Source organism: Crinia signifera, chromosome 4, assembly GCF_055691185.1.
Source record: "Crinia signifera chromosome 4, ASM5569118v1, whole genome shotgun sequence".
Taxonomy (NCBI): Eukaryota; Metazoa; Chordata; class Amphibia; order Anura; family Myobatrachidae; genus Crinia; species Crinia signifera.
In genome coordinates, this window is record NC_139220.1 from 280,486,027 (window position 1) to 280,497,977 (window position 11,951).

Genomic DNA, 11,951 nt, shown 5'->3' on the forward strand with positions numbered 1-11,951 from the left:
CCCTGACCGAGTAGGTCGGGTTTCGCCTGGTCCCTGTTGATACTATGCTGATGACAGTGCCCGCTGCGTGCAATTAGGGGTGTAAGGGTTAACGGGGGGTAGGATTCACACTCACCACCTCTTCTGACAATTCAGCACCGCCTTCCCCATCGGGAACTGCCTCCTCGCGCACTCTGCGTCGTTACATACCAGCCCCCTCGGCTTAGTAACAATGCCGGGGCTCCGCCTCAGATACTGCGTCACGGTCAGCCGCGGCCCGCCTCCCGATGTTCAGCTGCCGCCTCCTTACAGACTCACTGGGCCGGAACTCCGCCTTCGACCCTGCGTCATCACCAGCCGTGGCCCGCCTCCCGATATCTCCGGCTACCGCCTCCGTACAGACTCACTGATAGGGCTTCTCCGTCGGGGTAGCCTATCGCTGTCAGTCACCGGAATCCCAGCTCTCCCCTCACTAGAACCGGGTGAGTCCTTCAGCGCTTCCTCCGAAACTGCTTTTCAGCCTGACCGCTGCGTAGCTCTGCCAGTCTCAGCTTTTTCTCCAAACTGCGCAACAGCCGTTACACACTCCGTCCCCTTATAAGCTTCTGCTCGTGCCCCTCCATACCCGCTCTCCTCTCGAGCCGTGCAACTTTATTTAGTTTTGTTCACCAGCCGGTCCGTTTGGGGTGTAGAACCAACCTCCCCTGCCGTTGAAGGTCTTGGACCCGGCGGTCGTTACACATGGGCATGGAATTTCTGGTCAGACCAGTCCACTTCCCTCTGAGAGGGGTTTCAGTCCTGTACTCCTAAAAGTTCCCATTGCCTTCTGTGAAGGCACATATTTATACATACATGTCTTTTATAACCCCCATGGGGTAACCGGTTACCTTATCAACACAACTCTACTCTAAACATAACATACTTATTTTTGACAACATGACCGCATACACTTTGCAGGTATTACACACACTTTGATATAAAGGGGGAAATTTACTAAGAATACGAATACAAAATTTCGTATTCGTATTCTTAATACGAATGACTACGACTGCATACGGCTGTTTCAGCCGTATGTATGGAAAGTCGTGTTCCGCAGGGGAATTTACAAAGCAGTCAAATACGACTGCTTTGTAACCCTCCGATGGCGTAATGACTCGTATTAGCGGCCGTATATAAAGCCGCTAATACGAATTTGTATAGGCAGTCTGCACGGATCAGTCAGATCCGTGCAGGCTGCAATGTGTAAAAAATAAATAACTAGAAAAATAAATAAATAAAAAAAAACGGCGTGGGGTCCCCCCCACAGCCATTACCAGCACCAGACTGAAAGAGCCGGGGCAGGTAATAAAAAATCATGGAACCCGGCAAATAGGGGTTCCCCAATTTTTTAAAACCAGCCCCAGGCTCCAGAAACGAGGGGATGTGGTACACTTATACAGTGTCCATGTTAACCTAGGTGTTACTCATTTCATTATAAATGTGGATTTATGTATGGAGCACAAGAATAGTATAATGTGCCGCTTAAATGTATTCCATATATAAATAGTATTTGTTCCATACCCGATATGATACATGTGCTGGGTACAATGATTACTTACCATGGAATTATCGGCCACCATATAGAGCTGGACAAATTTTTTTGCTTTCACAAATTTCTCTCTCTGGAGTAAAAGATGAGACTGGTATTACAGAGGAACCGGGACGTCAATTATTATAGTTAATATTTTACACAGTATTTATCATTTAAAAATGGCTTGCTATTAGGTTACATTAAATGTTAGGTAATCTCTGGCATTTGTTTCTAACCAGAATAATATGCATAATGCTTAATCCGCATTGGAAACGCACATGCTGGGAAAAGTGGTGTTGGACGTGGTCCTCACGGAGTGGCTTGGCTGCTATGACGGCTCCCACACAGGGACAGGAGCCAGCTTCTGCACTTAATGTTCCAGTGCAGCATCAGGCTCCTGTTACTGAGCAGGAGTAACCTGGTGGGTGACACCTGAGTCCAGCCCACATATCCTGCATCTCCCTAGTGATGTCATTGTTTGATAGGTTTGATTCCGGCTAAGCAGATTATTGTCTGGATTTTGTGACATGCTCTGTCTGATTTCATCCTCAAAACTTATGACTGTTTGAGGCACTCTTTAAAAATGTATACTCCGCCCACCCAATTTTATCCATTCTCTGTGTGGGTTCCAGGGGGAGAAAGACGGATCATGCTTGGACATTGACAGCTCGGTTCCAGGGCCATCAACATTTAACCAGCAGCTTTCTTAGGAAGACTGAGAGCAAGGGGTGAAGCAGCGTTATTATCTGCAGTGAGTTGCAGTGTTCCCAGGAACCGGAAGAAATGAAGATTGACGGTTGCAGCAAGGGGACCTGGTGAACAGCCATACTGTACCCTGTGAGAAGCAATGGCTGGCGGAAGAAATGGTGGAGGCTGGTTTGAGAACCAAATGGAGGTGACATACTGTAGCTAACTGCCTTCCAGTGTAGGTGGGACAGGACCAGTGGTGACATTTATCTATGGGAAGCACGGCTGAGTCCCCCCAGTAAAATCTGCTATCCTGCTCAGTGCTAGCAAATCCAGATGCAGGTCGCGAGACTGCTCTGGCTTCATTGTGACTTTCAGTGACTTCCTATTGGAGGTACTACCTGACAGTCACCCTGAGTAAAGGCAGTCTCATTGGGAAGAGTTCCCTCCCTCCAGGACTGCCAGTACAGGCTGCAATCTGCAAAATATGCTCTGGCACTACTGTTAAACCCTCCCACCCTTAATTTTCTGTTTTACCAAAACAAACACCATGGGCAATGGGACCCAGAACAGTGGAACAACACTGTCTGCAGAGCAGGAGGCCCAGCACAGGAACTGAGGAGGTGGAGAACCCCCTGATCAGCAGGTTAGATCTATATCCAAGTTGGAGAATTGACCTCTGATGTCAGAGGGGGAGGAGCAACATCCAAAACAATGCTCCCAAATGCACCCTAGTCGATTTGCTTTGCTACGCTCACCACCCCGGTTACTAAAAGCAATAGGTGTTTCGGCGCCCGGGTCCGCAGTCATTTGGTTGCGCCCCCCCCCCAAAAAAATCAATAAAATCACTGCCTTGGGGTCCGGGGACTGGAGAAGGTTAACTCCGGCTCCTAGCGCTGCCAGGCGGTGGGCGGGAGGCAGATTTTGAAAAGACTTGCCGGACGCTGATTGGCTGAATTCAGCCAATCAGCGTCCGGCAAGTCTTTTCAAAATCATCAGCGCTTCCCGCCTCCAGGTAAATAGCGAGCGGCTGTGTATGTGAAAGCTGCCGCTACACCAGTCCCTGGACCCCCGCTGCCAACATACCTGTGTGTAGCGTCCAGGGGTCCAGGGACTGGTGTAGCAGCAGCCTTCACTCACTCCGTCTCCTCCTAGCGCTATCTGCCTGGCGGCGGGAAGCGCTGATGACTTTGAAAAGACTTGCCGGACGCTGATTGGCTGAATTCAGCCAATCAGCGTCCGGAAAGTCTTTTCAAAACCTGCCTCCCGCCCACCGTCCGGCAGCGCTAGGAGCCGGAGTTAACCCACCAGTCCCCGGACCCCCGCTAGGACCTGGCGTTAACCCGCCAGTCCCCGGACCCCCGCTGCTCATCCCAGGGACCGCGCTCCTGGGACACCAAACTAGCGCCCCCACCCTCCAGCGCCCGGTGCGCGTGACCCCCTAGCCCCCCCTAGTTACGGCCCTGACATGAGTAGTAACAGTGGTAGGCAACCGGCCTTGCTCCTCCCCCTGGGTGTGTCCTTTCTCAGTCTTGGACCTAGTAACTACCCTGATCAGTGGCGAGGCAGCCAGCATGCAAGACTGCGAGCGTCTCGGGCGCGTGCCCCCTTCCAGCGGCGGGCAGCTGGCAATTCTGTTGCCAGCCACTGGCTGAATGAGCGGCGCTACATCTGTAGCTCCATCTGTGGATTTTTAAAAATGTGTCAGTGACTAATGAATACACATGTGCACCAGCTAGGGAGTAAGGAAAACATGAACTGTCGGTAGATTTCAAGGACTGGAGTTGGCTACCCCTGGCCTGAAGCTGAGTACACGCCTAAACATTTATCTGTCCAAACTACGTATTGGAACATATGCCCTGGAGCATATGTGGGCATGCCCTGAAATGCTGGGCATACCCCTGCGACCACCCCCTGCCCAACCCCGGTCCTCCCTTCCTGGAGTGAACGTCCCAGGGAGTGTGAAGCTGTTTGCTTCTGGGGTTTGCATATGCATATAATAATGCAGTCGCAAACACTGAACATCGGGGACGGTGCCAAATAACAAACAGGCCTGAATCGTGAATCGGCCCCATAGTTTTAAAATCCAGGGAGTACCATCTGCTGCTGTTGAAAAATAATACACTGTACACACACATGTCTGCACACAGAGACACACAGGTGTGCACACACGCACTCACACAAGCGTGCACACACACAGGCACGCACATGAACACTCACACAGGAATGCACAAACAAACTCACACAGGCATACACACACAAACTAACACGGGTGCGCACGCACACACATACAAACGCACGTACACACAGAGGTATGCACACACACACAGGAATGCATACACATCCTCTTACCTCTGTGTCAGTGCCTAAGGACGCTATGTTAGACATCATTGCCTTGCTGAATATTGCGTCTTCTACACCACAAGTTTTGTGGGTCTCCTGAGCCTGATACGGATACACTGCATGTGCTCCAGTCTCTTTCACATTTAGAGGTTCAATCAACAACTTCTGTTCTTCAGTCATAATCATGCCACTATAAGAAAGAAAACCGAAGGCTGAATAAGCACAGAGGTGGCATAAACCACTGAGGGGTTCTTGGATGCTGTCACTTTAGTTAGCAGGTTGTTAGGAACTATGTAAATGATGTGAGAGGTTGAGCCAATGGGGTTAAGGGGAGGAGTAGGCAGGCTAGGAGTGAGAAGAAAGGGGTGTGGTCTGTCTCTCTGTGGAAATTCCCTCCCATGCCTATATCTTTTCATTTCGGCGGCGGTAAAGAACAGTCATTTATGTAGATAGTATGAAGATAGTGGGTGCGCTCTCCCGACATCGATTGTCATTAGCCGACACTCCTGCACGAGAGATGGCCGCACCACCTGCACTGGTGGGTTTGTGCTGGGAGAGTTGATCACCAGTGGTGTGTGAATGGTATGGTGAAGTTACCCCTTTCTTTTCCTCTGACCGTTGTTTTGTGCCGCCACCATCTATAGTTATTAGTTCATTTGTCAATAATAAATTTGACATTCATTTTTGAAACGCCAGCACTTGTTGTCTGTGTCTTTATTTTAGGTTAAGTTAAGGTTAAGTTTTATAAAGTGTAAGCATAATGCAGCATATTGGAGTAAGTACGGGAGTCTGGGGGAGCAGCAACAACCCTGGAAATTGGTCTTTTTATAAACTGGATACTGTGTGGAATACAGTATTAATGTGTAACAGTACAGATTGTCTATAGTATAGTGGTCAGGAAAAGGTTAAACATATCATAATAAATAGATACACAAACATAATAGAACCAGTACTGCACTTTTTTATTCTAAGCTCACATTCTCCCACTTCATGATAAGGCTCCAGTCTCTTACTCCAGGCAGCTACTCTCTTGTCCAGTGCGATGTTTGGTAGGCTCAGATCCATACATACAGTAAATGTGCTAGAAGAAGCTGGTACACTGGGCATGTGCAGCAGCTCCGCTCTGTCCCTTACACTGCATGATGTATTGGCTGCTCTATTGATCATATGATATTAAATCAACCACATAGTATTTGGTACTTATAATAAACATTGTCCCATATGAATAGTTACATAGAATGGGATCACTCTGTGGTCTTCCTCCCATATCTCACCTTAATCCATGGCATGTGCTGAGGCTGACCTGTGAGCTGCTGTCGTTGTTCACATGGCCCTGATAGTAACAGTGATCCTGCAAGAAGCAAGTACAGTACATACAATTATTAGACAATACAGTATGTCTGGAATATGGAGATACATGGGGGTAAATGTAATAGGGTGCGAGAAGCTGGAGCTGCAGGAGATGAGCAAAATCCCGCACCTCTGTCTACTTGCACCCTATTACATTTCCCCTCTGGTATCCATTGTTGCCTGGGTTCTAAATACACATTTTAGGCACTCATTGTGGTTTTTTTCTGGCATATTTAAATATTAAAATGTACAAAACACAAGGACACTGGGAGGGATCCTGTTAGATCCCTCTAGGGGGAATTACACAAAAAAATGCTTCTATAGACAATGCCATCTACAGTATAAATGGTGTTCAGATACTGAGATAGAAAGTTTTGCTTTCCAGAGCTTGATAAATATGAGAATTGCGGTCATTGCTGAGTTTGGATCACATTTTGTCAGAAGTACAACCGCCTCCTTGGCATATGTACAGTATTAATTATTGAGGATAGACATGACAATTATAATTTGCTAAATATCTGACAATAAGAAATTAACATTCATTTGAATGTATCAAGAACACATGCAGGTGCTCGAAAAATTAAGGAACCTCTGTTTTTTACCTCGCTACTGTGCACGCTACTGCACATGTGTGGTCTACTGACCAACCCCCTGGCGGTTCTTTTTGTAGAGGATAAAAGGAATAAATTCCTTTTGAAAGGATTTGCGCTAGGGGAATTTGAGCAGCTTGATTTAAAAAGAATTATGCAACCAGTCGATGTGAAATACACAGCGTTAATCAAGCGTTAATAAAATAAAAATAAATAAAAATAATTGTTTTTATTTTATTTTTAGTTTTATTTTTATTTTTTATTTATTCTCATCTTTTATTGATCTCTTCCTCTCTACCATTGTCTGTCCTGCTTGTTTCTTACCACTGTTTCTCTCGCTATCCCAACCCCCCACCCCTTAGCGCTTGATTAACGCTGTGTATTTCACATCGACTGGTTCTTTTTGTAGAATATAACCCATAGGCTACATTCTTCAGATGGCGCTTTCAGGACGATATTGGTAAATCTGATAGCAGCGTAGTTCCCCATAGAAATCTCTGAGGGCTGTCAGAGCTGAACTTGAGTGACCACAACAGATACTGTGTCAGAGATATCAGTTTCGGTCCCTCCTTCATACCTGTATGGGGTACTTAATATTTGTGGGGATCCCCAAAAAATTGTTGTTTTCAGCAAATAAGCCTCTAATATTTAAAGATGAATAGGCCTCATACACAGAAGCAACAACTCAACATAGACACATACCTGCTCCTGAGGGCTGATTGTTACCGGCGTGCCATCTTCTAGATAATATGTCTCAGTGTAATTCGCAGATATCAGGTCTCTATTGTTAGAACAGAAAAGATATAAAAATAAACTACTGTATGGACTAATTGGTCTGTATGAACAGCCAACATCTGTCACAGCAAATATACATGCGACCCCTACAGGGAAGCCATTGCTCTCTATTGCAAAAAGCAGGTTTTTCAGTTCCTCTTTCAGCAATAGTATGGGCACATTGGTTTCCTTTTAACCAATTAGTAGATTCATACAAATCTAAATATTTTTGAAATAAGTTAATAGCAGATGTAAATAATTTCATCTAAATTATTATTTTTGCTCAGTGTTCATTACAGAAGGGGAGGAGCCTCAATACTTTCAAAATAAAGTGTATATATTAATTGGGACAGAGGGAATTCATCCAAGGATACTAAAAGAGGCGATGATGCATATTTAACATAATTATTGAACCAGTCACTTGCTACAGGAGCAATTTCAGAGGACTGGAAAAGAGCCAATGTGATCCCACTGCACAAAAGTGGAAGCAGAAAAGAGGCAAATAACTACTTCTCAACCTATTTCATGTTCCAATTTAAGCCCTGTAGACCTTAAAGTGGTCAACCACCTAATGTGTTTTGACCTTCATACTATCAACCCGACGACCCATATCCCTACAATGGCACACTTACTATTCCTTATACAAACTATCATAAACATTTCTATGCATCATATGCAGTTTTGTTCATTTTGGGGCACTATTAGATATATATTAATTACAATTCCTTTTGGGTTTTGGATTAGGAAACATTACTGAATGAACCCCCTGTATTGCCCTTGGCTGTCTCATTATATGGCTCCCTGGTAAGTGCATGGTATTGGCCAGGGGACACTTACTCAGTCTTTTCCAGGTGAAGGACCAAATGTTTGCCGTTCAGCTCAAAGCCATACTGCACCAGATCCGGATGCCTCCCCTGAGGAGAGAGGAGACGCAGTCACATGTACAGAGGGGAGAAATTACACACATACAATAAGAGGGATCATTTCTGTGGGGTTCAAGGTGTAAATGACAATCTCTAAAAACATACCGGGTTTTGTTTTTAATGAAATTTACATTTTTGAGGCTGTCGGCAAAAATGCAGGAAATCAGCAATTTTAGAATGTTGATACTTTCACAATAAACACGGCATTTTCTCAATTTAAGATCAGTACATTTTCATAATTATGTTTTTAGTAATGGTAAGAACATTCTGGTTGGATGCCCGCAAATGAACGCAGTGGCATAATAGGTGCCAAGTATGTTAAAGTCATCATACAGTATGGTACCACAGCACAGGCATTATGTAATTCTATGCTTCTCATCTGTCCCACGGAAATATTTTGTTAACATTGGTCATAACGACATACAGCATATCTTTTGGGTAACAGCAGGATGAGTTCTGGTGGATCTTGCATGACTTCCAGTGATGACTAACCCATACCGCCAACACTGTACCTAGTGCCCAAGCTTAACCAGCACTCTCATAACCTAACCCTCTCCTTCCATAACCTAACCCTTCACTTCTACTGCTTACCTCTATCCCTCCTTTCCTGTAGCCTAACTCTAGCCTCCCTTTCCCATAGCCTAATCCTCACTTCCTGAACCCTAATGAATACTCTCCTCTGCTGCAGGCTAACTTTAGCCCTCCTCTTCTATAGCCTAACCCTTCATTCCCGCAATGTAACCCTAGCCCTCCTCTTCAGTCCCCTAACTCAAGCCTCCTTTCCCATAGCCTAACTCTCCCGGGGGTGGTATGGCAGGCTGACAATCCAATGGTCAGTATACCTACATCCCGACCGCCGGTACTCTGACAGGGGGCCAGCGCAATGAAGCACCTTGTGGATCCCCACGTGGGAGAATAGCCCCTATCAGTTGGGATCTGGACTACCGGGTATTTAAACATTCAGGATTCCTTTGACGGAGTACTGCCTCTTGGAATCCTGTCTGTTGGGCAGCCATCCGGCATCCGTCTCTCCCTTACCGTAGGCTAACCCTGACCTTCCATGTGAAGACTTTCTCGCTATCATTTATGTTCCTCTCTTCTGAGATCATCTTTCTCTGCAAATAACTAAATTCTCCTACTGTATTCACATCATCATTTTCCACATAACAGTACAGTACCTCTGTGTCTCTCTTGTGTTGCGCATGAAGTTTCCTAGGGAAAACCACCTCAGATTTCTGTCCTGCAGGTGCTCGACTGAATGCTACAAGATACAAGATCATTCATTTGGTTACACAATGAAACAATGAAGGCACGTCGTCATACAGTATGTGAACATTACATAAGACAATCCACTCCGCTTTGAAAATTGAGTTCATACAACACTCACTCTCTTTTCATGATATTCTATGTTCACAGTTTTAACACCAATATAAATTTTATTTACTAAAGGCACACATTTTACGTTAAAATTCACATTGACAGAAACTCACTGGGCGGGATGTACTAAGGGGAAAATGCGGTAAAACCCCTGTTTTACCGCATTTTCCTATGTATTAAAACCCCGCCGCCACCATACCGCATTGTAGGGTATCGCCACCTTTGGGTGGCGATACCCTATAGAAGCCTATAGGCTTCTTTTCGCCGCACGACGCCTCCGGCACAAACCCGCCGCCTCGTCAACCCCCCTCTCCCCATCCCTCTGGCTTACCTTAGTCCAGGTCCTCATGGACCCGGAAGGTAAGCCCTTCCTACCCCTAGTAATCTAGTAATGCAGCCATCCTTCCGGCTGCAGGGGGGAGGACGGCTGCTTAGCTGTCCCCGGCGTGAGGGGAGAGGCAGGTGGCAGGGAGATGACGGAGACCCCCCGCACACCACAGTACAGGTATCGCGGGGGGTCTCCATCACCGCACCGCGATGCCAGCCGCATATGTTAGTACATATGCGCTGGCATCGCGGTGGGCAGGCGGCGAAGGGCGGCAATGTATTTTAGTACATCCCGCCCACTAGGAGCACATAGAACTGTACTCCCGGCATAGGGGCAAGAACAGGAATTGGCGACATACAGTAAGAGACAATCTTGATTTTCATATATACATGACCTCATGTTAACCTCAAAATACAGAATCATTTTATAAATTGATCTCTTATGAGTCTTGAATTTTATAACTCCTTATATCTCATATTTTATAATATCCTTCTTACATTGATATTGATGTAATCTCCAACACTATTGCGGATAAAATGCTATATTTAAGTATTTAGAAAATGAGGAACTAACACAGCCGATGATTGAACACAAGTTTCTAGAAAACACTCTCTTGCCTAGTGATCCCTAAACTTTAAAATCTTCTTCTTACAGTGGTATATAACTATTAAAACCCCCTTTCAAGAATGACATTCCACAGATGTGCCGTGCATAAAAGTAGAGACACTATGGGGTCTCCAGTGCAATCATTAATCCCCACTCCTTAACAGCGGGTGATATGGGGCAGATGTATTAAGCCTGGAGAAGAGATAAATTGGAGATAAAGTGGAGATAACTTGGAAGAGTTAACGCACCAGCCAATCAGCTGTGTTTGAAATATGACAGTTGGGATCTGATTGGCTGGTGCGTTATCTCCTTCCACTTTATCTCCAGTTTATCTCTTCACCAGGCTTAATACATCTGCCCCATAATTCCCTGCATACTACCTTTATTACAACCTCGCCGCCGGAAGATAAATATGATGTGCGAGTGTACGTCAATCAAATTTAATAATAGGCGGTACTACTAACAGTGGGACAAACCCCATTGGTTGATTCGAATAAACACCAGCCATTTAAACCCGTCCAGGGTTCCAGCATGGGTTGCCCTGAAAAAGATTTGCGAAATGTACGTCGGCTTCACCTGCCGCATGGACGTTCGATGTGTATCGCCACAGTTTATAATTTATGTGATTCCAGTCCTTTTCAGGACTCTAATGCTTATTTGTGTCTGTATGTCTATAGCAAGCTTTAATCATCAATGTGTTTACTAGTCCTTCTCAGGACACTAATGCAATGTGCATGTATGTCTGAATGCAGTAACGGACGATAGCAGTGCCGGTACCCGCTGATGATTACTATGTACTGGGCGGTCTACTCTTCCAACCCGAGCGCGGGCACCACAATTTTGCATTCAAGGGACACTGATCCCTCCGATTTAGAGTGTAACACTGCAAATGTTACTGTTGCATTCGTGATGTGCACCATACTGTGACAAACCAACCTCTATCCCCTTTCAGTAGATAGACAACTCCCAACTGCCCCGCTTTTCGTGGGACCAAACTGCTTTTATGGATGATCCCGCATCCTGCCCGGGGCCAGCAGTGTCCTGCGGTGGAGGGGCAGTTGGGAGTCCCCCCTGCCTGGAGCTGCAGAGTGGGAATAGATGCTATGCGCATGTGGCGTAGCTAAGTTTTGGGCGCCCCCCGCTGCCGCCCCACCAAGCGTCCCCCACCCCTCGCCGCCCATGCAAACCCCCCCAATCCCCCGCAGCCTTACCTATCTTGCTGGTCCCGGCGGCTCCGTTCTTCTGCTGAGGACCACCACAAAATGGCCGCCCCCATACAGCAGACAGTTTCAGAGAACAGTGTGCTATATGGGGGCGGCCATTTTGTGGTGGTCCTCAGCAGAAGAACGGAGCCGCCGGGACCAGCGAGATAGGTAAGTCTGCGGGGGATTGGAGGGGGGGGGGTGTAACTATAGCACAGCAGC

At 46.3% G+C, this 11,951-nt stretch overlaps 1 protein-coding gene across 1 annotated transcript in view; it reads right to left on the bottom strand.

Moving 5' to 3' along the window:
- LOC146073068 (disintegrin and metalloproteinase domain-containing protein 28-like) overlaps positions 1 to 9,496 on the bottom strand; it is a 58,334-nt gene extending 48,838 nt beyond the window's left edge. Inside the window, exons 1-6 of the mRNA XM_083180246.1 lie at positions 9,395 to 9,496; positions 8,131 to 8,207; positions 7,222 to 7,300; positions 5,854 to 5,930; positions 4,589 to 4,769; positions 1,578 to 1,640 (exon numbers count right to left, since the gene is read on the bottom strand). Coding sequence (XP_083036372.1) covers positions 1,578 to 1,640; positions 4,589 to 4,769; positions 5,854 to 5,930; positions 7,222 to 7,300; positions 8,131 to 8,207; positions 9,395 to 9,496 — 579 coding nt within the window. The remainder of the gene's footprint in view (positions 1 to 1,577; positions 1,641 to 4,588; positions 4,770 to 5,853; positions 5,931 to 7,221; positions 7,301 to 8,130; positions 8,208 to 9,394) is intronic.
- Positions 9,497 to 11,951: the final 2,455 nt, after the last annotated feature.